Source organism: Oncorhynchus clarkii, chromosome 13 (genome assembly GCF_045791955.1).
Source record: "Oncorhynchus clarkii lewisi isolate Uvic-CL-2024 chromosome 13, UVic_Ocla_1.0, whole genome shotgun sequence".
NCBI classification, from domain to species: Eukaryota; Metazoa; Chordata; class Actinopteri; order Salmoniformes; family Salmonidae; genus Oncorhynchus; species Oncorhynchus clarkii.
The window spans coordinates 47,283,122-47,309,771 of record NC_092159.1 but is presented as its reverse complement, the minus strand read 5'-3'; the positions used below and the strand labels follow the sequence as shown (position 1 = coordinate 47,309,771).

General features: G+C 46.5%; 1 protein-coding gene across 11 annotated transcripts; it reads right to left on the bottom strand.

Moving 5' to 3' along the window:
* Window positions 1-1,107: 1,107 nt before the first annotated feature.
* On the bottom strand, window positions 1,108-25,183 carry LOC139364925 (nucleosome-remodeling factor subunit BPTF-like). Of its 11 annotated transcripts, none has more exons than XM_071102153.1 (31): window positions 24,427-25,103; window positions 22,070-22,892; window positions 20,865-21,085; window positions 18,634-18,807; window positions 18,295-18,471; window positions 16,448-16,648; window positions 16,049-16,197; window positions 15,382-15,740; window positions 15,097-15,228; window positions 14,628-14,757; window positions 14,354-14,489; window positions 13,898-14,212; window positions 11,842-13,687; window positions 11,507-11,631; window positions 11,261-11,389; window positions 10,824-10,974; window positions 10,519-10,642; window positions 9,960-10,179; window positions 9,223-9,393; window positions 8,300-8,442; window positions 7,987-8,116; window positions 7,463-7,704; window positions 7,107-7,359; window positions 5,804-6,968; window positions 5,373-5,598; window positions 4,913-5,187; window positions 4,618-4,806; window positions 4,327-4,519; window positions 4,009-4,093; window positions 3,560-3,746; window positions 1,108-3,024 (listed from the first exon to the last, which is right to left on the bottom strand). In XM_071102153.1, exons 1-31 carry the CDS (start codon window positions 24,902-24,904, stop codon window positions 3,018-3,020), a joined length of 9,156 nt encoding a protein of 3,051 aa, XP_070958254.1. In that variant the 5' UTR covers window positions 24,905-25,103; the 3' UTR covers window positions 1,108-3,017. The 11 variants fall into 11 exon arrangements, with proteins under 11 accessions (XP_070958254.1, XP_070958253.1, XP_070958260.1 ...); XM_071102152.1 differs by having other exon boundaries at window positions 1,108-1,985; window positions 8,002-8,116; XM_071102163.1 differs by having other exon boundaries at window positions 1,113-1,985; window positions 8,002-8,116; window positions 10,603-10,642.
* Window positions 25,184-26,650: the final 1,467 nt, after the last annotated feature.

The following is a 26,650-nucleotide window of genomic DNA, read 5'->3' as shown; positions in this document are numbered from 1 at the left end:
AAGAACAGTGGCCTTCATCATTCTTAAATGGAAGAAGTTTGGAACAACCAAGACTCTTCCTAGAGCTGGCTGCTCGGCCAAACGGAGCAATTTGGGGAGAAGGGCCTTGGTCACGGAGGTGACCAAGAACCCGATGATCACTCTGACAGGGCTCCAGAGTTTCTTTTCGGAGGGAGAACCTTCCAGAAGGACAACCATATCTGTAGCACTCCACCAATCAGGCCTTTATGGTAGAGAGTGGCCAGACGGAAGCCACTCCTCAGTAAAGGGCACATGACAGACCGCTTGGAGTTTGCCAAATAGCACCTAAAGGACTCTGACCATGAGAAACAAGATTCTCTGGTCTGATGAAACCAAGATTGAACTCTTTCCCCTGAATGCCAAGCGTCACATCTGGAGGAAACCTGGCACCATCCCTACGGTGAAGCATGGTGGTGGCAGCATCATGCTGTGGGGATGTTTTTCAGCGGCAGGGACTGGGAGACTAGTCAGGATCGAGGGAAAGAACAGAGAGATCCTTGATTGAGTGCTCTGGAGCAGGTTCTTAGACTGAGGCGAAGGTTCACCTTCCAACTGGACGACTCTAAGCACACAGTCAAGACAACGCAGGAGTGGCTCTGAATGTCCTTGAGTGGCCCAGCCAGAGCTCGGACTTGAACCCAATCGAACATCTCTGGAGACCTGAAAATAGCTGTGCAGCGACGCCACCCCATCCAACCTGAGAGCTTGAGGATCTCCAGAAACTCCCCAAATACAGGTGTGCCAAGCTAGAAGCGTCATACCCAAGAAGAGCCACGGTTGTAATCGCTGCCAAAAGGTGCTTCAAAAAGGACTGAGTAAAGGGTCTGAATACTTATGTAAATGGGGACTATTATTTTAATATTTTTCTTTATACATTTGTTAAAATTCCTTAAAACCGGTTTTTACCTTGTCATTATGGGGTATTGTGTGTCGAGAGGAAACAACAATTTAAGTCATTTTAGATTTAGGCTGTAATGTGGAAAAAGTGAAGGGGGCCTGAATACTTTGAATGTACTGTAAAAGCTTTAGGTAAAAATATTTTCATATAGCTAAAGCAATTTATTTCACAAAAGCATATGTCAACACTTTCAGTAGTGGAAGAGAGCTCAGTCTTCTCCATTTATTATGTTTCATATACATCAATCTCTTCAGCTGTAATACAAAAACAAAAATTCAAAATCTGACAAGTTTTACAAAGAGGGCAGGATACCTTCAAATACATTGTGTTTTTATCCTTAGCAGTGTCATTACTGCTGGGCAATTAATACCAAATACTTTATTCCTTTCAGCATAGCTTGACTGAAACTCAAACTGTTAGTGTCCAGAAAGCCAGTCGGTCCAAACTCAAGCAAGTCCTTCCCAATGAGATGTGTCTTTCACGCCACCTCTAATAAAGTGATTGAAAGGGTATAGACACACCTAAGTGTCCCTGTGCAATCTGATACACTGAGTGCAACTCAGCTCAACATTTTTCAACGTTCAAACAGGCGTCAAATGTTTTTTATTTTTATGGGCATGGCCATGGAAGCGTAAGCTTTTCTTAATTTCTTCAACTGGCTAGAGGGGTAACAAAGAATCAAATCAAGAAGAACAAACAAGGAAACGTGAGATCTCCAAAGAAAGTATTTTCTTCAAGGTAACCTTTTTCAGAAATGCCTTTATTCAAACCCTCCATTTTAACTCCTTGTCAAATGTCCATGTGGCAGAGGTGGGCAGGCAGCAGCTCCACCTGACAGTTCTGTGGGAGCAGCGCTGCTGGTCTTACAGGGAGAGTCTTCCTTTGGGGGCTGCGTAGTGGGGCCAGGAGGAGGGAGAGGAGTGGAGGTCACAAAGCACAGGAGCCAGGTCCCAACATGGATTAATTGTTCAGAATTTAACCCAATTCTCGCAGAGTGCATTTTGTTGTTGTTCACATATGTGGTATATACTAAGAGGTCGAAGTCTGTAGTTTGTTGTTATGAGACCTATAGAATGTGGAAAAGGGGAACAGTTGAGAACCTTTAAACATTTTTATGAATAGTTTAAACATACTGACATGAACAAAAAAACAAAACATTGATACAAATAATGGATGCCATGGGGTCAGGAAGGAGATAGAGCAGCCATGTTGGTCTAATTCATTGGGAATGACTTAGTCAATGAAAATGGTGCTTCACGTCTACATCCCGAGGTACCTTCATGCAGTAAGGCATGGGGTCCAATTTACTTAAGCCGTGACATTTTATTTATTATTTTAAGTCTATATAAATTCCTCTGACCATAGGCTCTCTTTGTTTTAAACATAAAATAATCCTTCACAAAAGGATTAAACACCATACAATATCAATCTTATTTTTTTAAATCACTAAATTTAAAACATCCAAATAATAAATCAACCAGTAGTTAAGCTATAATTTACCTACAAAACCTGTGCACTATATTAAAATCATGCCCATTCATTACGAATGCATGATATTTAAATCAGCTGAAAGAAGGTCATGAATAAGAGAGGAACTTAATTTGATAAATATATAATAATAAAATATACAGCTTTACATGTGGTCACAAATGTTGTTTTTATATCTCCCTCTCCAAGAATAACTAACTACTAATACAAAATGCATTTCTGGGTGATGCTTATTTACACATTTCTAAGTAAAAGCTTCCCTGACACTTATCTTGCTGATAATTGATACGATTTTAAATGGTAAAATTACCAAAATAATAGAGAAAAAGCCTATCCCTTGATAACTTGATTTGTAAGTGTCAACATGGCTGCCATTTTGTGATTGTCACAGAAGGCATCTTTGGAATTTGGCTTCTATACTTGCAAATGTACTTTTAAGCATGGTTTGTTTCACTGATAGAACACTTGTGTGTGTTTGTGTGTTTATTTCTTTAAATCTTAAATAATCACACAGAATTTCCACTGTTTATGAAACAGCAAGTTCCATGATTCACTACTAGAGACCCCAGCATCCAGCTCAGACTCCAGCTATAACGTCAGACTTATGACATCACAATCTGCAAGAAAGAGAGAATGAGTGGCATAAATCAAATGCATGCGGTACAGGTGAAAGACACACAATGCAAGGTGATGCATGACATAAAGATGGAACAAACATTAATGAAGCTCTACTGAAAACTATTGCAGAGAGGATGTCTGAGCTGAAGTCAGCCCTGTAGGCTTTGGTAAGACTCTGCATCCCACAAACCACAGCCAGGTCTGTGGGGAAGACCACAGCCAAAGTCAGGCTACTACAACACAAACGGACATGCCCAGAGAGTGCATGAGGCTAACTAGCATGACACGGATGCATGGTTTAATGAAAAATAAAAGATTAAAAAGGGTGTTCTTGGGAAATTCTCAAAAGCAGATTTAATCAAAGTCACATGGAGTGTCATGAACATTATATGACTGAAAAGCCATTACCCATGCCCTAATGTCAGATGAGACCATGGAAAGCAGAGGAGCATGACAGAGGGAGTGTTTTGTAACAGGAGACTTAATGACAGGGCCTCTGAAGAGTCTTGGGAGTCATGAGAGCTCTAAACTTACCTGCTAGCTTTGAAACCTTTGAGCTTCTGTACAAAGAATGACTCCAGAACTTCGGCACACTGAAAGAAGGGGGAGTCGTTGGGGTTGTAGTAGCGGCAGTTGTCAAAGACTTTGGTCATGTCCGCCACAAACTCAGTGAGCTTGTTGTAATACCGTTTCTGTAATCTGTCTTCCATTGTGGAAAGGTCTGGGGATAAAACATAGAGAAGGGTGACCAAAGGTAAATGTGTTGGTCAATTATTATATTTTCTAAACTATCAACATAAACACTAGCCAGTACACATTGTGTCTACTTTCCAGCACATTCAAGATTACAATGTTTTTTCTCACAAGCATTTCGCTACACTCGCATTAATATCTGCTAACCATGTGTATGTGACCAATAACATTTTATGTGAAATAATAGCGACAGTCATTACAGTGATTTAGAGATCTGCCCTTGCCCTTACCCATCGGTTCCTTTATAACGCCATAATAATCAGGAGCATCGTTGGGATCTACTGGTTCAAGGAATGGCCACGCCATTTTGTGAGCCTGTTAACAGAACAATAGATGTTTCACTAGATTTACAACAGTGAGGTATACTGAAGTATGTTGAGAATGTAGTGCCCCAGACCAGAACACTGGTCCTGCAATGCAACGTTGTTTCATTTAGTCATTTCATTTATTCAAGACAGGGTACATGATGTGACTCCCAACTCTGGCCATATCCATATCAAATGCATCATCAGTAGAGACACTGAAGAGGAGACCACAGGCTTTCATACCTGTAAGGAGCGCAGGATTCTTCTTAAACCCTCGTAGTCCTTGTCGGTTAACGGTGTGAGGACGGTCATGGCGTCCTCCGTGGATTGACACTGCGGGCACACATACTCGTCTATGTGGGTGGCCTCACTCTGCAGAATGCCCACACAGCGCCCGTGGTACCAGTTCTGGCAACGGTCGCAGCCAATGTAAAACCTGGGAGAAAAAACATGGGAAGTACAGGTCAGGGATATTTGTACCTATAACATTCCGTTCACCCAAGCTATAACCTTATTAGTATTGTGTTATCATACTGTGTTTCATCATATGGCGTCCGGCAGATGCAGTACAGCTCCTCCGTGGTGCCCTCTGAGTCCTGTGAGTCCTGGCCCTGCTTGCAGCCATTACAGACGTAGTCATCCATCTTCTTGGCCTCCTTCTCCGTGATGCCCACACACGCACCGTGGAACCAGTTGGAGCACAGGTCGCACCCAATGTAGAACCTGAAACCATGTGGACTTAAGTTCAACATCTTTGACATACATGCTACAGTTCAGTTACATGTTCAGTGTTTCAATGGGAACCCGATATGGTGCATCCGTATCTTACTTGGCCTCGTCATAGGGCGTTTTACAGACACAGTAGAGCTTGACTTCCTTCTTGTGATCCTTTGAGGTAGTGGATATCATCTTCTTCTTCTTGGGCTTGGCGGAGGACGAGTCCCTTTCGTCGTCCCTCTTGCGTTTGTGGGCGGAGGAGGGCGAGGCCATGGTGGGGGAGAGGGATGAGGCTACCTGGGCTGCGGCAGCGGCTGCCTGAGAGGCTGCAGCTTGGGCCTTCTCCTTCTCCTTCCTCAGCCTGCTGATGTCCCTCCTCAGCTCCTCCTGAGAGAGAGAACGACATAGGGGAAAGAGACAGGGGAAAGGAAGGGGAGAGTTGGTATCACAATGTAAGGAATTCCTGGGCAGTGGCCGCAATATTTCTCAACACATCCAATATCACACTTCTACACCCTAATGGAGCACTACAATACAGTGGCCTATGATGCAGAGGTGGCTATGGCACTGACCTGAACCTCCAGCTGCAGCTCCTTGTCCAGTAGAGCCCTCTTCTTCAGGATCTCAGCCTTGAGCTGCTCTTTGTGCTTGAAGAGCAGAGCCGAGAGCTTGGTGGCATTCTGCTTGCTGCGTTTCTGCTCCACAGACTCCTCCTTCTTCTTCTTCTTAGCCGCCTGCTTCTCGTCCTTGTCGATCTTGTCCAGGATGAACTTCATCACCTGGTTGCAGACGATTATTCTGCTCAGCAGGGGATAGAGGAAGGGAGGGCTTGTCAGATTCATCATGAAATCAGACAAAATATAACTAACACAAAATAGTTGGCGATTGTTGGTAGGATTAAGCATAATAAGGTTTTGGAACTGACAAATAGATAAAAAATGTACTGTAATTCATATTAATGCTGTTATGTAAGGGTCATGTCTGTGAATAATGACAGCCATACCTCTGGTTTTCCTCCCGCTCTGCTGGAGTCATGGTCTTCCTCTGTTTCAGATTTTCTATCACAGCATTCTGCTTCATCACCACCTGTTTCTGGATGATGTCGCTGGAGGCCTGCAGGCTCTGCTCCCTTTTGGCCTCCTGCTGCTTCTTCTTCTGCTGCTGCTCTCTGAGCTGCTGGATCCTCTGCAGGTGGTCCTGCATGCTGGCTGTCTGGATGGTCACCACGTTCTGAATCTGGTGGGCCTGCACCTGGCCTCCTGCCTGCTGGATCTGAATAGGCAGCTGAAGCTTGATCTGCTGGGGCACCGCCCCACCCTGCTGGGCCTGGAGCTGGGCCGCCACGTGGGTCTGGATGGTGCCCAGCACCTGGACTTGCTGCTGCAGCCCCGGCACTGTGATCAGCTGGGGTTGGTGGTGGAGCTGCAGCTGCTGCTGGGGCCTGATCTGAGCCGTAACCTGGGGCTGGAGTTGAGCATGGGCCTGGATGGGCCTCACTGTGGCCTGGGTGACGGAGGGGGAGACCGAGAGAGTCTTCATATGGACCGGTTGTGGAGAGGTTGGGATCTGGGCTATCTGCTGGATGGGTAAGGCAGTGGGGGACTGGAGGGGAATGTGGACTTGAGCCTGAGGGGGTTGAGTCTGATATGTGGACACTGGAGGGGGGGCAGGAACGAGGGCAGGGGGCTGGACTGGAGTGATAGCCTGTTGAGGAGGCTGGACTGGAGCGATAGCCTGTTGAGGGGGCTGGACTGGAGCGATAGTCTGTTGAGGTGGCTCGACACGAGCGATAGCCTGTTGAGGGGGCTGGACACGAGCGATAGCCTGCTGAGGGGGCTGGACACGAGCGATAGCCTGTTGAGGGGGCTGGACACGAGCGATAGCCTGTTGAGGGGGCTGGACACGAGCGATAGCCTCTTGAGGGGGCTGGACACGAGCGATAGCCTCTTGAGGGGGCTGGACACGAGCGATAGCCTGTTGAGGGGGCTGGACATGAGCGGTAGCCTGTTGAGGGGGCTGGACACGAGCGGTAGCCTGTTGAGGGGGCTGGACACGAGCGATAGCCTGTTGAGGGGGCTGGACACGAGCGATAGCCTGTTGAGGGGGCTGGACTGGTGGTGCCGGTGCTTGAGAGGTGGCGGGAGTCTGAACTGGAGGCTGAGACAGTGCTGCAACGGAGAAGAGAAAGACAGCAGCACAGTATTAACACATCTACACAAACTAGAGACCAATCCAAATGAACATTCTAATTCACAACTCTGCAAAGCCTTGTGTACGATGCTTGTTGAAGTGGCCTGGCCTCATACCTGGCCCTGAGGGTGTTGTTGTGGTGGCTGTGACAGGGGTGACAGCAGCACTGGCCGTGGTGGCGGGGTTGGGGACAGGGGCTGTTACCCCTGGGGTGAAGAGGAAGCGCTGCACCTGCCCGTTGGGCATGGCAGCCTGCATGAGCTGCTGCCCAGGACCTGGGATGACTGTCACCCCCTGGGGGATGACCTGCAGCTGGCCTGTGGTCTGTCCCTGTCCCTGGATTACTACTGTGAGACCCTGGTTCCCTCCCTGGAACACACAGTCAAACATAGAAACACACAGAGAATACATCCAACAGGAGTGTGAGAGTATGTGTGAAAGTAGGTGTAAAAGAGAGTAGGTGGCTCCTCACCTGTGCCCCCTGCGTTAGCTGGGTGAGCTGGGCCAGGGTGAGTTTGACCTGGCCCTGCTGTGGTCGGCTGCCTTGGGGGGTGGATGGTGATGGGGACTGCCCGGTGGCAGGGGTGACAGGACGGGGGGACGGGGCGGCACCCAGCATCCTCTGGCCTGCACTGGTCTGCACAGGGCTGGCACTGGAAACTGCTGTGGAGACAGGTTGGCCCCGGATGATCTGAGTCACCACCTGCTGCTGGCCTAGAGGACAGACAGTGAGGCAGACACACAAGTAGCCTTAAATAGGAAAAGTGCATGGGATAGTCCCAAGACAAATCAGGTGACTTATCATGAATGAATTGACTGGAGGTCATACATAAAGTTAACATCGGAGGACTACCAATACAGTTTCCATCCGAATAAAATGAATACGTATAAACATATCAACACAAAGCAATGTCGCTGACAGTCTGTAATGTGCATGCTGAGGAGTGAGCAGAGCCATGCAGCCACGGGTTGGGAGGCGGCAGAGGAGAGACCTACTGGCTGGTAGAATACCTTGTTGCATCATCAAGGGGGTTCTGATGATGGTTTTGCCCATGGTGGTGCCCTGCTGCAGGGGCGATCGGATCACCGTCATGCCCGGACGGATCTGGGCTTCGGTGGAAATGACCTGGGCCAAAGAAACAAAACACAAATAAATGATACAGTACACACGATTACGCTAATTTCACTACACTCCAATTAAGATTATAACTCAAAGAAAGAGCAGGGGAGAGCATTAGAGGGAAAAAGAAAGCAATAATATGTGAGAGAGAGAGAGGGGGATAGCTCTGTTAGGATGTCTATTCTCTACCGGCTGAGTGGTGGTTGAGGTGGAGGTGTTGGGTCTGATGTTGATGGTGGCGCTGCGGTTCTGGAATGAGGAGTAGGTCCGCTGGTTGCCTGGGGTACTGGATGGAATAATGCCCAGGACATTCTGCTGGACTTGCACCATACCTGTGACGGAGAGGGACTGTGTTATTAAGTAGCGTGAACTCACTACAAGTAGATCAACAGTAGGGTGTTGAACCTCAATAATGAGATTTACAACAAGTCAAACGCCCTTGTTAAACGCTCATGGAACTAGGAATTCAGTTTGTCAAAGAAATACTAGGTTGAATCACATCTCCAAATATACTGGCAAGTCACAGCCATCAGTGGGAGAAATGTCACCTGCCCCTCTTGCAGATGACCTGGACAGACTGTATGGATCAAGCAGAACAGGTCTTTTGTGTTGAGACTGTCTGGGACGCAGTCCAACCACGACACCGTAAGGAAGCTTCCATTGGATCAATAATCTGACAGACAGGACAGCCATTAATGTGTCTGTTACTGAGCGAGAAAGACAGGGCATCCCAGGGGTCCTCCTTCCTAGAATGTTCTTGTATAAATCAGTGGCATTTTCTACGTATTAGGGCAGCCAGCACACTCAAAACCAAAAGCAACACCTCAAAGCCCCTCAAAGGTTCCACTGGGGTGAGATGGTTCATGCTTTTGCTGAGTTGGGGTAGGTCTGCTGAGTGGGGTAGGCCTGCTGAGTGGGGGTAGGCCTGCTGAGTGGGGGTAGGGCTGCTGAGTGGGGTAGGGCTGCTGAGTGGGGGTAGACCTGCTGAGTGGCGGTAGGCCTGCTGAGTGGGGGTAGGCCTGCTGAGTGGGGGTAGGCCTGCTGAGTGGGGGTAGGCCTGGTCAATGCGATCATGCCGGTTAAAACCTTACAGACGGCAAGGTTATTCATACCTCCTTGTGTGGTTGGCATGTTGACCGTAACAATCTTGCTGTTGGCCGGAATGGGTAGCTTGGTGGTGATGACCTGGCCAGCCATGGTCACCGGGCTGGCAGAGATCTGGAACGTTTGTCCAGAGGTGGTGACCATGCTGTTGGCCACGGTGGCCCGTGAGCAAGTGGAGGCTGCAAGACACACCCCACCTGCAGTCACACACTGTGTGCAATTGCAACCACAACAGCCAGGGTGTATAGCAGTGGTGTCCACTAAGGGGTGTTTTCCCCCCAGCTTCGATTCAAACAAAGCCATTGCATAATGCTTTTTGGACTGATTAACTGATTATGAGCCTGAAACTTTTTTCTAGGAGTCAAAAGTTATTCTAAATGTTTTTAGAATTCTCTTTCCCAGCCCCACACTTGACTGGGTTTCAGATACAGGAAGTGGACACCACTGGCCATTAAGGCAATTCAACATACCGTAAATATCTATCAAAATAGGTTAAATGAAAAAAGAAGAATCCAAACACTAAAATGATCTGTTGTTGTTGTAACAGTTTGACATCCACGAGTGAACTTCAATGGCCACCACTAAAAAGTGAATGGGGAACGAAAATGCCTTCTGACCAAAAACATGGAAATATGAAAAATAATATTTCAACACTGCTACCAAGAATCACTATCAACTTAAAACACACCCCCACAGTAGCCACCGCCATGATTTTGTATGAGCAGCTAGTCGTCGCCAAACTCACCTGGACTACCCTGGCCCTGCTTGACCCAGGAAGCAAACGACTGATGGAAGTTCTTGTTCTGCTGGAATGTGACAGGTGTCCCCAGCTTGGTGGCCAGGACCAGTTTAGTCCCCGGGGTGACCTGGCTGGTCAGGGATGCCGGAGTGCCAGAAGCTGAGGTTGTAGGGGTGCTGGTGGGGGTGGAGGTGTTGGCACCAGGCTTCTGTTGCTCCAACCGTTTCTACAACGCAAAGGTTCAGATGCTAAATCTATGCTAAACCACATAGAAACACCAAACTCATTGGAAAGAGGAGACCAGAGTAAAAGAGTGAGAGTACAGAGTGAACAAGTCTCCTCTGAATAATACATAACTTCCAATACACATTTGTAATTGCACATGGTTTAAAAGGACAATTATTCAGATCAAAACCAACCCAAACAGAGGCCCTTTAAATGTCCCAGCTCCCAGTGTTTAGTGTTTGTGCCCCCCAGGTTTGGGCTGAGGGAGGGGGGGGGGGGGGGGAGTAGGGAGGCTAGGTGTCACCATAGTGCAAGGTGGAAACTTGTCTGATCTTCCCACCTGCTGAGCAGCCAATCTCTGGTGCTTTAGCTGAGCCTCCAATTGGGCCTTGGCCTCCTCTGCTGTCTTCAGCGTTCTACTAACCTTAGCCTGGTCTGCAGTCTGGGCCTTCTCCCTCTCTACCCTGGGACCACAAGAGGACAAGTCAGTTAGTCATACTACATCCAATGACAACAGACCTGGGCAGGGTTACAACAAGACATCTTGAGGGAAGTATAGGTTCAAAGGTCACATAATATCAAGCAGTACAGCAGCTAATTCTCTCCAGCCCCAGCAACAAGGCTAAGGACAGTCCACCTGCTCACCTTTCTGAAAAGGCTCTGATCTCCCAGATCTCCAGCTCCTCCTCGGCCACCCACGTCTCTAAGATGATGGGTCCAGTCTGCTTGGCCGGTTCAGGCTTCTTTGGCCTCAGAGCGCTGGAGCGCAGGCCTTTCCTCTGGGGAGTGGGAGTTTCTACCCAGGAGGACAGAGAAAGGATGAGGTAGAGAATGAGGTAAAGGGGAAAACGACATCTGTCAATTAATGTCATCCTTTGTATTGTGGGATAAACAACTTTCTCAAACTCTATATTTTCACTTACATTGCAAAGGATTTGCCTACTCAGGTACTTGAGAGAGAACACTAGAAGAGGTGAGGAGCAAGCTGAGCAAGGCAATCCAAAGCAAAGATTCATGAGACCACTATAGGATTGTGACAGGGTGATCCTAAGACAATTTGGGATGCAGTTTCATCCTTTTACCTTTGGGAGCTTCGGTAACGCCAATTGGGCAGATGATCTTCCTGATGCAGTATTCAGACCGGATGCCGTGCGGCCCCACATCTCGCCGCTTGATGATCTCTGTTGTGGTGATCGCCGTCTCCGAGGATTCTGGGGAAAACAGAAAGGAAATATGTCCATTTGAAATGGTGCCTCATCTTCAAATTGAGAGACAGGAAGGAGGAGGGCAGAAAGAGGGAGAGGAGGGTAGGATTGCTGTGCTCTCACCTGTGCGGGTGGTTCCTACAGCAGGGGAGGGCTTGACAGCCATGTCATCCCACCTCAGGCAGGCCCAGAGCAGCCGCAACATCAGACTGACCCCCGCCAGAGACTTCACAGTCTGGAGACGGTATCTGCATAGGAGACCCAAGTCAGTGAGTGTTATCAAAACAACCTTTAACCAAACAGCTATATGGACAAATGTACATGGTTCCATGTTCTCAATGGTTTTAGCCAAAGTATTGTTTGTTGTCTTTCTGTGTTTTCATTTCAGTGCACGGCATATGAGGTGGTCCACTGCGTGAATGGCAGCCTAATGGCTAAGGGTCAACTACGTGACTAACCTCCACGTGATTCCAAAGGTGGGTCTGGGGGAGGGATAAGGCCAGATGTCCAGAGCTGGCTTGGCGTTGTAGTTGAAGATAGGTACCTCTCTGATGCCCCCTCTCCTCGCCAGCTTCTTCAGGTCATCATTAGGCAGTACAAAGATGCTCTTCTTGCTACTCTTGGTGACAAACTTGCGGTAAGAGGGGAGGGCCGTGCCAGAGCGGGTCTTCTTGGAGCGGGAGAACTTTAGCAGCCGGACACAGTCTCTGGTGGAGTACTCCTTACTGACCGTCATGGAGGTGACTGAAGAGCCTGAGGGGCCAGATTTGGCATCTGTCAACATTGCAGTGACAACAGTCTTGGTCTCCTCGGAGATGGCGGCCCCGAGGGTCGGGGAGCAGACCGTGGTGACAGTGGTCTTGGTCATGGTGGTGAGGGTGGATACAGCACTGCTCTCTGCAGCAGGCGTCACTGCAGGCTTAGTGCTGCTGGAGACCGTGGCTATCTGCACCGTGCGAGACTCTGTTGACATGGTGGTAGTAGTGGTTGTGGTAACTTGGGTGATGGTCTTCAGCACCTCAGTACTGCTACTGCTGTTCTCTGTGATGTTGTTACTCAAGCTGGACTCCTCTACAGTGGGGATAGGAAATGGGGTGATCTCATTGGATGCCGTTTGCCCAATCTCCATTGGCTCAGACTTGGTGCTGTTGCTTACCGTGGGAACACCAGTGGGCGGCCCTAACATTGACGACGTGACGGAGTAGTCAGGCTCGGACACCACAACCTTTCTCTCTACGTCCTCCAAGGCTAGGCTGGTGGCTAACACAGTGTTGTTGACCTTTAACCCGTCCTGAGAGAGAGTACCGTTCATAATGGATTTTACAGGTTCCTTCACTGGCAGTGTTTTGATCTCACCCTCTAACATCTGGAGCATGACCTTGGTGTCCACTTTTTTGGCCAGGTCTGAGTGCATCTTTGAGTCTACAGGAGTCTTGGTGTCAACAGCATCTTTCCCGTTCACCTGCACTAAATGTGGTTTGCTTTGGTCTACGTCCATGCTTTCTATCTCCCTCTGTCCATTACCTTGCTCTGTCTCCTCATAACCATGCTTCCTACCGTTTTCTCCTGCTATCATCACTTCTGCTCTGGGAGGTTTGGCCGCACCTAAAGCCGGTTCTACAGATGTCAAATTGACTTTGTTGTTGACGTCTATGCTTTTCTGGGAGCCTCCATTCAGCTCTGTTTGAGATAACGCATCCCCACCATTGCCCTGAACGCTGCTCTCATGGTTGGCCAACCCTGTGGTGTTGAGGTTGGGGCCTGTGGCTCCTGCTGCCTGGGGTTTACAGGTGGAGCCTAATCTGACGTCCAGATTATCTGCCTCTCCTGAGGGCTGGAATTTCACTGGCTGCTCCTGGTCAAAGTCAAGCCTTTTAACAATTGTGTCTTTAACTACTGAGTCTGCTTGTCCCTCAGCTTTCAGACTTGTGCACGGTGTCACTGCTAACTTGTCTGCTGTAGAAGCCTTGATGGTGGTGGGAGTCCCTGTGTTAACTTTCTCCTTGGAGACTGTGTGTTTGGCCAGGGCTGACTGCTGTTTGAGGCGCTCTAGCCTCTGCTTCTCCTCCAGGGTGAACTGTTTCACTCTGCGCTCCAGCAGCCCGTCGAGCTTGGACGTCTTCACCTTCTTCTTGTAGGCCGTACGGAGCTGGAAGCCCTCGCTGACATTCACCACATCCCAGTTGAAGGGGCGGACAGGTGGCTTGGCCTCAGAGTCCTCCTGCTTAGTTTCTTCTTCCTCCACGGGCTCCTCCTTCACAGCAGGGTCAGTCAGTAATGAGGGGCATTTGCTGTCCACTATACCTAAAAGAGAGAGAACTCAATGAATAATATTAGCCAAAAAATGCTAACTCCGAGACCTGAAAGACAGCTGCTAAGTACCAGATAAATATAGAACACAGCCAATCATAGTAGGAATGGGGAAAATACCAAATGTCATCTAATAAAATGTCTTATTCAGATAAACAGCAGGAGACCCTCTTTGTTTATTGATAAAAAGTATTATCATTGTACCTTTTTCCTCACTGAGACAGGTGTCTGGTGGACTGGGGTCAACATCCATCTTGTCCTCAGTCTTCTCCTCCACCTGATCATCTTTCTTCTCCCCCTTCTCTGTGATATTTTTTTCTTCCTTCTCTTTCAGAGTCTGCCCCTCTCCTGGTGAAGTGCTCCCAGATGGCTCCATGGTGGAGGTTTCCTCCTGGTCTTTTTCTTCAGTAATTGGAGTAGACTCTTCTTTTGCCTGGGTTTCCGAGCTCGTTGGTGCTTTGGGCAAACATTTTCGTTTGTTCGGGCAGGATGTTGCATTTTCTTTGCCAGTTTTAGCTGCTGTAGAGAGATTAAAATGAAAACACATGAAGCACGTAATTTATACCGAGGCAAGCTGGAGCCAAATTTTCAGCTTGAGTGGCCTTTATCATCATCAGTGAGATAAGACAGAGATAATACGTGTACAGAAGAAACACTTACCTTCAAGTACTTTGCGGTAGTTGACGTTGGTGTTCCCTGGTAGCCTGGGAACAAAGCGATGGACGTGAGTCTTACTGACCCAGCTCCAGCCCCCGTACCCAGTTACTCTGTACTCCTCCCCCTTCTGCTTCCACACCTTACACACAGAGAGAAAGAACCAGTTAGATAAAAGACTACACAATCGCATACAAAAAATGGGATGATTATGTTGTCAGACATCATGCAGTCATAAAAGCCCAAACAGGACTTGAGAGGAAAGTGAACCCAGATTTACCTGGTGTTTGATGGGGATGGTGTACTTCACCCAGGTGGCCTGCTGCATAGTCTCTTCATCCTCCAGTTTTTTCTCTCTCTTTTTCCCCTTCTCTTTCTCCTCCCGCTCCATGGAGGTCATGCGATGGAGCCTGAAGGGGGGGGGGAGTGAAAAAAATACATCAAAACGGCAAGGTGACTCTGGCTTGTTTAGTCAGGGCTCCATTATCTTCAACAATGAACCTCCTCTCACTCATGGGAAAAGCGTCAGCTACTCTGCATACACTGCCCACACCACTACAGACCTCTGCACTGAAGAGAGGTGAACAGAATGCTTCATAATCAGCTGAGCAGTGAAGCAATATAATTAATTCAGTTTAGCATTGTACACTAGACCGCAGAGAGCAGGATGAGTTGGGTCGATGTGCTATGACTCAAAACTCAATTCAGCAATGAATTAAGTCCTTTGAATCACAACCAATGTCTCTTACCGGGTGTGTCCAAGCGCATCTTTCCAGACAGGCAGCATGACCACTGGTTTGATGGCACACTCCATGATGGCCAGCGCCAAGGCAAACTCCCGAGCCTTACTGCACATCTGCACCGCTTTAATCCAGTTTGTCCTGGAAAATCCCAAACCCACAACCTCACTATACAGCAAAACATGATTTCACACATGACCTTATCAGTCAATAATATTCAATTTCTCCATTGTGTGAAACAGTTCTGAACCCCACTTTCCTATGTCAGAGTAAGTAGTCTGTTCTGGAGCGTACCTGTGCGAGGCCCAGTTTGGGTGCAGGAAGGGGGCGGGGACATTGGTCTCCAGCTGGATGATGGTGAGCCGCAGGGTGGAGATGGTCAGCACCTTGGATCCGTGGATGGAGCCGTTCCACTTGAAATCCCCGGCGGGGGTTAGGCTGAACTTATGGGAGAGGTGGCGGCGCTTGTCGTGGTCCTCACGATGCTGGTGCTTGTTGAGGCCCAGTGTGTTGGTGCTGAACTGGTTGTGGTAGACTCGGAACTTGCCCTCCTGGCCCAGCTTGAAGAAGTTGTTCAGGTTGCCCTTCACAGTCAAGTCTTTCCTCACAGTACCCAGAAGAGCCACTTCACTCTCAGAGCTGGCAGGAGATGTCTAATGGAGAGACACAAGGGGATATTTCTACTGAGCTGAGTAGAGACATGGCTAAGAAGAGAGACATCGTATCGATAGGGATTTGGCAATTGGGAGATTACTGGTAGTTCAATGAATTGTGTAACATTGTGTAATAAAGTGAGTCGATGTGGAACAGAGGACTGGATTTCAGTCTAGATGATTGAAAATATAACAGGACAATCCATTTGATCCTGCTAAGGCTGCCTTCTCCTAATGTGAGAGACTAGGCTGTGGGAGAAATTCCACAGAGACGACAGAAGGTTAACAGTGTCTGGTTGGTGTCTCACCTCCTTGCTGTCCCTGGGTGTAGGGCTGCCATCTCCCTGGGTCTTCTGCTGGCTCAGCTTGCTGTCCGGGTTACGCAGACGAGTCACTATGCGATTGTTAGTCTGTCCAGACGCTGACCCCTCACCATTCCCACTCTCCTTGCCTTCACCTGCGAGCAACAGAACACATCATTAAGATCAGTGATGATTAATCAAAAGAGAGAAGTCAATCATGAATAAAGGATTCATGATTAATTGGGCCAAAAACCAGCACAGCGGAGGCAATGTTCAAAGATACAAACAGTATCTCTAATGTCACTTGGTAGTCAAGGCCCTTGACAGTTGAATGAGTCAGGGCATGCATCAGTAACAGAGTGCCTCCAGAGGCCTGAGTGCATGAATGGTATGACAACGGCGTACCCGTGTCGTCCTGGCTGGCGATGGAGGACTGAGAGGACCTGTCAGCGAGGTTTGGCTCTTCAGGCCTCCTGAGGACCCCAGGCGCTGAGACGTGGCTGCTGTTGCTGTTCTCGTCCCCAGGGTGTGGTGGTGGGGGAGTAGGCTGGCACTGGGCAGAGGGGTCCTCCTCTCCATGGGACTCTGAGTCTACCGGCTTATCATCTGGGGAGGAGGAGAGGATTGAACAGTGAAAAGCTGAGCAGCACAAACCCCTTAGGCCCCCTTTGTGTGAAAACATGCATCACCAGGCACTAGCTGTCTATACTGACAAAGTATTGCAAATGATGACAGCAATGCAGAGCAAACACAGATAAACATCTTAAAAAGTAAAACCTGTAATCCACAACAATTGTAAAAAACAGAATGCTTTTGGCTTGATGCCTTCCCTGCCTCACCTGTTCCTTAATGATCATGCACAATTAGCATAACACCAGGGAAATGCTTAATCAGTGAGTCTGAGCAAGACTTTGCACTTCAGCAGTCCAGGCTGACAGTGAATGCTAAAAACACAGTGCAACACAACACAAGCAGTGCAAAACACGGCTGCAGAACCAAATTAAGAAAAATATTGTATCTGAGCTGTAGGTTAAAATGGCCCTGCTGTATATACTGCGCTGAGGTAGCAGGTGGAAGGTTCAGGCAGGGAGCCAGCCTTTTGTTTCCGCTAAAGGAACGGAGGCCAATTTCCCAAATGAATTGGGGCGAGGATAAGAGGCTGGTTGTGACAGACTTAGGGTGGTGGGCGCTGCCTGCCAGGGATGAAGAAACGCCATTATCTGAGAACAAGTTCACAGTGTGTGGACCAGACAATGCACCGCATCAGGATCCGGATAACACAATGAATGCATTGAGAAAATAGAACATGTAAGCAATGAACAAGGTGACTAGAATAACAACAGGCTACACTTACAGCCTCCTGAGCACTGTTCAGCCTTGCATGCTGAACACTACACAAGACAATGGAACACAAAATGGATGGCAAGAGCACAAGATCCCGCAAAAAGGCACAATGCATCTGTTGAAGGAAGAAAATAACCAGGCAGATCTCGATCATATCCAAGACAAATTCTTGGAAAAGAAAACCACAGAAATAAAGGGATACAATAATGGGCTATTTAAACGTTACATAAGCAGATGTGAAAAGCAGAGTGCTTTAAGGAGTAAGAAAATGCTTAAGACAAAATATGTTTATACCTGAAGGATAATTAACTCAGTAAGTCAGCAACAGCGGTCAGTTTAATGAGTGATACTGAGGTGAGCAGTACTGTGGCAGAGTAGAGCCCCCTCTGTTACACTCATTACTCTGGACTGGGTAACTAAGTGAAGGCTGCCAAACAGAGTCCACTCACGCTGTTAGTAATCTATGTATTGAATTAGTAGACAGTAGTAGAAAGGCATACTGTGTAACCGTGTTGCAGCCATTCAAGACACTCTCATCCTCAAAGGAAGCTATGACTTAGCTTTAATGGTCCAAGAGCACTCTTTAGTAGACTTTCTACCAAACACAGCCAATAATCAAATCAACAAATGGTCACATTGAGGAGCAGCCAACCAGCATGAAGATCATCATCAAGCCAAGAAGCAGCAGCAGCAGCAAAAAGCCTGTAGCAGTGACTCCAAAGCAACGCACCCAGTGGCAGCAATCACATCACATTAAGCACAACTACAGTATGGAGGATGCTTTCAGACTGCCAGAGCACGAGACCGATGATGATGGATGCACACATGCATAGCCACAGCAAGGTGTGACAAGGAGGAGAGGCTGGGAGGAGAGATGCGGATTGCTGGGCGCTTTCTCCATCATGTACCTGGCCTCTCCTGCTCAGGCTCCATGGAGGCCTCCCCACTTTCAGAGGCGGCAGAGCAGGACACCTCAGCAGGCTTAGGGGGTTCATGTTTAGGGAGAGTGCCGTCCTGGGTGGACGAGCCAGACTTAGGGGGGTGGACGGTGGTGTTCTCTTCTCCAGCAGGGGGAGCTACAGCTGCTGTGAAACATACAAGACTCACTCTGGATCTTTAACACACAACCGCCTCACCAGATCAACAAAAAGTCGTAGCTATCCTCAAAAGGCTACATGAAATATGCATCCAGAAAAGGACTTCATAGGCAATACACAACTCACATAGAAGAGCAACTACAATCTTACCTTGTGAGCTTGCCTCCTCTTTATACTCGGGGTCTTGGAGCTCTCTGTGGTCTGGTAGTTGAGAGCAGTGTGTGGGGGTCTCTTCCTCGATCTTGGTGGTGTCTGTAGTGGCCTTCTCTGCCTGCCCCACTGCTCGCCGTTCCTGCCTGCCCTGCACACGCTCCAGGATCTCATCTACACAAATAACAACACAGCTGATAAGCAAATGGCCAACACCCACACACCATGCTAGCTCTGTTTGACCGGAGAAGACATTTCAACCTTGTGTAAATCAGTAGGTCCACATGTTGTTTATCATATTACGTAAATCAGTAGGTCCACATGTTGTTTATCATATTATGTAAATCAGTAGGTCTACATGTTGTTAACCACATTATTATGTAAATCAGTAGGGCTACATGCTGTTTACCACATTATTATGTAAATCAGTAGGTCTACATGTTGTTTACCACATTATTATGTAAATCAGTAGGTCTACATGTTGTTAACCACATTATTATGTAAATCAGTAGGGCTACATGCTGTTTACCACATTATTATGTACATCTGTAATGTTTTTTTTTCAGGCATTAAAACAAGGGGATGTGGGGCTCCCGAGTGGCGCAGCAGTCTAAGGCACTGCATCGCAGTGCTGGAGACGTCACTACAGACCCTGATTCGTTCCCGGGCCATATCACAGGCCGTAATTGGGAGTCCAATAGTGCGGCACACAATTGGCCCAGCGTCGTCCTTGTTAGGGAAGGGTTTGGCCGGGGGGGCTTTACTTGGCTCATCACGCTCTAGCAACTCCTTGTGGCGCGCCGGGTGCCTGCAGGCTGACCTCGGTGGTCAGGTGAACAGTGTTTCCTCCAACACATTGGTGCGGCTGGCTTCCGGGTTAAGCGGGCGGGTGTTAAGAAGTGCAGTTTGACGGGACATGTTTCAGAGGATGCCTGACTCTACCTTTTCCCCCCCAAGCCCGTTGAGGAGTTGCAGCGATGAGACAAGATTGAAATTGGGGAGAAAAAAGGGGGTAAGTCGCTAATTCCCAACCAGAGAAGCTATGCTAGACAATAAGAAAAGGAATGGAGTTGTTTGGCTCACTAGCCCTAGCCTGTTTGTTATTATTATTTCTATTACAGGATGGCATTACAAATATAATGGAGTCAAACCATAATTGCTTTCCAATATTGCTCTCCTACACATTTTGAAACAATATAATACCAGCTGGTAAAATTGCAATTGGAAAGTAACATAGGCCTATAATGCTTGTAACAGTGTCAAGATCATCTTGTCACTAGGTTAACCCCTTCCATCCTAGTTCTCATAGAAGCAGTCACTCACCTTCAGAGAAAAACCACACAAACATCTCAATCTTACAGATTGCTAATACACCTTCTAGCACTACTTGAGACTGTGTGAAGAATGAGTGGAAATGGATTGTGACCGGTAATAATAACTGTCTGAGCACTAAAAGCAAGAGAGTGGTGGATCAATAATGTGTTCTATGACGATATGGTATAAAATCTCTCCCCATAAAAGGCAGACAGAGAGATTCCAATCTATCAGGGATATAGATCTAACAAAAAAAGATGTGGACAGCCAGCAGAAAGCATTATGCCTGTGAAAGTATCCTGGGTCACAGGAGAAGACAAAAAATGAAATCAGTCTCCATTCCCTACCTGCCAACGGTTCATAACTGAGGTTTTCATAGGGAGAGATACAGGAGTATCCACAGAGGGAGGATGAAGCAGTGGGCTTCTGAAGAGGATAAAATACCAGCAAGGCCAGTTCATCACTACAGATGGTACAGGTGGAACGAGACAGGAGAGAAAAGACTCTGCATTGACTACCTTGTCTTTGGAATATCTGTCAAAGAAAGTCCTCATTGTCTAACAATTGAGGAGACTGATCCCAAAACAGTACAACTAGAACCAAGCAAGCTTACCATATAAAGCTTGGTTTGTGTAAACTATGAGATATAGTGGTCAGGAAATGGACAAACAAAGGAAGGCTCTACAACAAACGAGGAGTAGAGTAGCCACACAGAGAAACCGACACTGGTTTAAATGTACTCTCCTCACCAAAGATGTATTGGAATGTAATCTCACAGGAGCTACACAACATGTAGCCTAGGGGTCGTCGTTGACATTTCTATATTGACAATGCATAGAAGCCATGGACCAGCTAAAAATGCTTCAGTGTGACAGACAGTGATTCAGAGCGTCCAGCAGGTGGCTGTCTATCCTTACCGTTGGCTGCCGTGAGGAAGGCCTTGTTGTTGCCCGCGGCCTTGTTGGTGAGGTCCTCTGTGATGTCCATGTGAGTGTGCACCTCCTCTCTCATCTCCTCGAGGACGGCACACAGGTCGTTTTCCCAGTACTCCTTGTCTAGACACTCTATCAGCTCTCCCAGCTGGACCTTTGTGCTGTAGTACCAGATCTTCTTCTTATCATGCTCCCCGTCTTCCTCACTGGAATAACAGGACAACAACCATTATTAGAGTTGTGACAAATAAGATGGAATATAATTGATTAATTAATTAGTTTGTTTATAAAAACAGGTTTAAGGACCTTAATGAATAAATCATGAGATGGCATCATTGTACGGCCTATAATGCTGCATGAAGCATCGTTAACCCGGAGAGAAAGATATCTTAACTTCAAAGGAAAATCAACACTGAATGCAAATTGGCAATAAGCTTAAATTTCATTCGAACGCATGTTGTTTTTCAGCCCCCTTATACCTTTTTGTTTGCCTCTCGCAAGAGAGACCAATTACAAGCAATTGCGAAGATATGTTCAAATGGAGGAGGCAACATGATGAAGAAGTGGATACTCCAGCAGCAGTTCAGTAAACTCTCAGGGGGGCTATGGCATCACAGCACAGGAGTTTCACCCTAACTAAGGGCACAATTAACAATCACAGCACCCTCGCTGCGCGGGCTGATGTCTCAAACCGCCACTAATGATCCCTCTGGGACACAGCTTGTCAGATAGATCCCACTCTTCAGATTGAGTCATCGTTGAAATCAGCTACATTTTTCACACGCAGTAAATGTTTAATCCAGGCTGCTTCTACATGAATATGGGTGATTACCAGCAACATCCAGCTACTAAAATTCAAGTTAAAAAAATATATGTTCCAAGTTTAAATCAACCCTCTCAGGCAATCTGTGTGTACATAGTGTTCAGCAACAAAATGTGTATTATTCTATCCACAAGACATGACTGATGTTATACCAAGCAATTCAGCACTGGAAAAAACAACTAAGTAATTCTGAAGGCAATCAATTAACTTGTTTTTAAGATCCTCAAAGACATACATCCACTCTCTGACTACATCACAAAATACAATGTATCACTCAGGTGAGATCACTCAGTATGGTATGGAGATGGTGCATAATATTGTTGAAGTAAAAACAAGGGAAGTGGGGTGGGGGCCAGTAATTACTTACACAATTATTCTTCGGTTTAGGAACCAGTATTGCCTCCGGTGGCGGTCATAGCCGATGGGCTCCTGGCGGATGTAGGGTTTGCTCTTCTGCATCTCTGTCACACAGTCTGTGACCCCGGGCACCTTGTGTGCCACGCAGATCTCACACTGCCATTCGTCCTCCGGCACCTCTACCAGAGGCGGCTTCACACACTCCAGGTGGTAGACGGCAGAGCAGGTCTCACAGCACAGCAGGTCCCCCAATCTGTGGCACACCCTGCAGTGGTCATCATACTGCACCACCCCCTCTGACATTAACTCCTCACGGGCGATGTTGGTGGTGAGGAACTGATCCACCAAGAACTGCAGCACCTTGATCTTACTGTCCAGAGGGCCGTAGGGGTAGTCCTCCACCTCCTGGTAGAGCAGGACATGGTGGTACTCCTGGTCGCTCTCGCAGTAGGCACGGACCACCTCGGGCCACGTCATGCCATCAATGAAGTAGAGGGTGGAGTTGACACTGTCCTTGAGGTCAGCAGGACCGAACGTGGTGTTGGAGGTGTCCTCCTCACGCAGGATGGCCTTCAGCAGGGCTGTGTGGGTCTCTGCCATCAGCGTGCACTGCTCCTGGCCTACCAGCGCAGCACAGAAGTCCTCAAAGCGGAAGGGAGAGAGCCGCAGCACCGTGCTGAAGTTGCGCAGGACCTCATAGATGGAGGACACGTTGAGCAGTTCCTCGCTGGGCACCAGGAGGTCCTCAGAGGTTCTGGGCAGCTCCAGAGGAGGGATCTCCTTTTCCTCAAAGATGGGCGAGCGAGGGCAGTGCACCCGCGTCCTCTTCCGCCCTGCCAGACAAAGAGCAGTGAGAGTCTTTAAATCACATAGATTATGGCAAACTAAAACTGAAATTGCATTCCGTAAATCATACATAAAACCCAGACAAAGCAGAATGACATTGTCTCAAGGGCTTAAATCATCGATAAATGAAAATTCAAAGCAACAAGTTGAAGACAGAATTTACACAAGTGAACAAATGTTAGCCGTGGCCATGTAAAAGGAGAGTTCGCAAGTGTCTCTGAAATCTACTGCCACAGAAATATGTTTGATTCTTTATATTGGTGCCAGGTCCGCTTTAAACAAATCAAATCTTGGACTTGGTGAAACACTACACCAACTCAAAGTTGGCAAGGGTATTAAACCTAGGAACCAAGAAAATTGAGAGGGGTTTTATTATTGCAATTGAGACAGTCAATAACAACAATAACACAATGGACATTCCCTTCAATGTAAAAAAATACTTCTTAAAATTGGTCTAATCCAAACACTGTGATGTTTTGCAACAGCAACATAATCATTACTTTTCTGCTATTCTACAGATATGTTTTGTATCTTTCTTACATTAATTTGAAAGATACTGGCAAAAATACTTTCCACAAATAATAATGAACTTTAATATAATCTAAATTGTTACTTCTATCTATTGTGTAAGAAAATGTGCATCAAAAGTGTGTTGAAACAAAAATAACTTCTGCATTTAATTTCCAAAGTTTACAACATATTATGGATATTAAATAGTACAGATATTAATTTAACATTGAAATTAATAATTCCATTATGTATTTTGGGGAATGTAAAACATTATTGTGCTGCATCACTGAAACGTCTTCTCCTCGCATAGTTACAACTGGTGAAATTGAGGGCGCTTATTTTCAAAACAATGGGCCACATGGTACCCTGTCCTGTCATTAGCTCGAGCTGATGTGGATTACTAGCAAGCTAGCTGGGTCCTCCTGGACAAGAGCACAAGCCCATGACATTGCTAACTAGCTAGCTTGAAGAACTCATCTGCCTCTCAGCTGTGAAAATATGCTGGATATGAGAGCTAATGATAAGTAAGAGTGGGTTAAAGAAAAACCCCAAGTGAATTAATAGTCTCATTAAATGTATCGACACATTTGAGAAAGTATTTAACTAGCTAACGTTAGCTAGGCATGCTAAGTAGCTATTCTCCTGCAAGGAAATGATGCATCGTCAAGTGTTGTTTTATAATACGAAACATTCCAGTTATTAGTGTATGTTACCTACTCTGGAATGTTAATATAATGTTGTTGGTCATTTTAGTTGTTTTCTAAATGATAAATCTCCATTTACAGCTGTTTAGCAGGTTCAGGCATTAACTTGTTAGCCTAGCTTGCTAACGTTAGATAAAGGTACGCCTGTTTTTATACACAGTCAGTGCATTCTCCATTTTGAACAATACAGCTTCCTGCACTATAAGAACTAATGCATAGGAAAATACACCCAGACAAATTATAATTAGTTACAATGTCATTGTTTTCCATCATTCTCTAAGCAGCTTGATCAATATTGCAGTTTTACCCGGAGTGCTGCCATGAGTGCTCTGACTCCGAAAGCTGCTTTCAGTACAGTAGCTGGCATCATCATCCTCCTCGAGTATTTCCTCAAGCGGGTCTGACTCCTCGTTGAGGGCCTCTTCTTCCTCGTCTGTTATCGTCTCTTCCTCTATCAACTCGTCCTCCTCAGATCTCAAACTCACAGCATCATCGTCTTCATCACTTTCATGATCATCATAAACCACAGATCTAGCTATTGACCGTCTGCCCCTAGTACCTCTGCCACCACCACCTCTGCCTCTTCCCCTACCGCGAGATGATCCCACTTTCCTCCTGCCCCTCGATGAAGAGTTATTTCCCCTCTTGGGACTCTCAAAATCAACCTCGGCACTACCTCTCCCCTTTGCCCTTAACTCCCTCCTGGGTCTCAAGCCACGCTCCGGCTCGGATGAAGGCTCCTGCATCCGCAGGGTTTTGGGCGGCCTGCCTCTTTTCCCCCTCATTATATATAAAAGCTATTATTTTCAATTTCAATTTCTGCGTTTATTTAGCCTTCACAGAACCCAGAAAAACGGGTACCGTCAGAAAGCTTGATTTGCGTAGATTCCAAAGAAGTAGTCCCGTAAAGCCCCGGTCTCGGTTTACGTGAGAAAGCTCAAAACCAATGGCTGGCGTCCCGCTTCTGATCGGTCGCAGCCGCCATTTTTCTTCCTCTCCGACTACTGAAAACAGACCGAAGGCCCAGTGCTGAAGTCACGTGGTGACTGTTCTTCCAGTACAGTAGACCCGAACAGGCAAATGGATTTGTATATACATTGAGTCATTGCACTCTGAACTGAAGTTTGCAATTATTGTCGAATTGCAAAAAATAAAAAGACCGAAATTATGTTTTCTCAAGTAGGCTACAAAAGTGTATTATGAATATCTATAAATGGGAAAAAGATATGATACCTAGCTTGTTCCTGTCTTGCGTTCAGTTGCTGTCTTTTTTAAACTAACATTTGTTGATATTTTCTACATTTTCTCAAGTTATAATGTTCAATTATTATTTTGCCAATTCAAGCATCCTTCCTTTTTCATGTTCCTTCATACCCCTTCATGATTTTACTCCTAGAGTCATAGAGGTGAAGTAATTTTTTTACATGTATTCTGCCAGGGTATGCATTGGTAAATACAAAAGTTCTGATAATACATTTTTTTATGTTTAATTTAAAAGGGGTGATGATCAATCTTATCTTCCACCACAATTACTGCAATCACATCATCAGAAGAGGTTATAATCTGTATCGGTCCGTGCGATACGGGATTATTTGGACGTCGCCAAACACCATTGACGTTGTTTAGGGTTAAGTAAGGGCTATGGTTAAGGTTAGAGTAATTAATCCTATGTGATTAAGTTTAGGGTTTAATGTAGGAATGTCCCAAAGATACCGGATAGCACTGACCAATCTGTATATCTCGTACTGTATATCACAAGATGGCTTGTTGGTGTTGCAATGTATCCAATCATAGACTTATGTTCATCATAACATGACTATGTGTGATAACCATATAGTAGTAACCAATGATGTACAGTACCAGTCAAAAGTTTGGACACACCTACTCATTCAAGAGCTTTTCTTTATTTTACTATTTTCTACATTGTAGAATAATAGTGAAGACATCAAAACTATGAAATAACACATATGGAATCATGTAGTAAGTAAATAAGTGTTATACAAATCAGCCACCCTTTACCTTAATGATAGCTTTGCACACGCTTGGCATTCTCTAAACCAGCTACATGAGGTAGTCACCTGGAATGTATTTCAGTTAACAGGTGTGCCTCGTTAAAATATAATTTGTGGAATTTCTTTCCTTCTTAATGCGTTTGAGTTGTGTTGTGACAAGGTAGGGGTGCTATACAGAAGACCAAGTCCGAATAAACAAAGATAAATGACAGTCCATCATTACTTGAAGACATGAAGGTCAGTCAATGCGGAAAATGTCAAGAACTTTGAAAGTTTCTTCAAACGCAGTCGCAAAAAACATCAAGCGCTATGATGAAACTGGCTCTCAGGAGGACCGCCACAGTAAAGGAAGACCCAGATGTACCTCTGCTGCAGAGGATAAGTTCATTTGAGTTACCAGCCTCAGAAATTACAGCCCAAATACATTCTTCACAGAGTTCAAGTAACAGACACATCTCAGCGTCAACTGTTCAGAGGAGACTACGCGAATCAGGCCTTCATTGTCGAATTGTTGCAAAG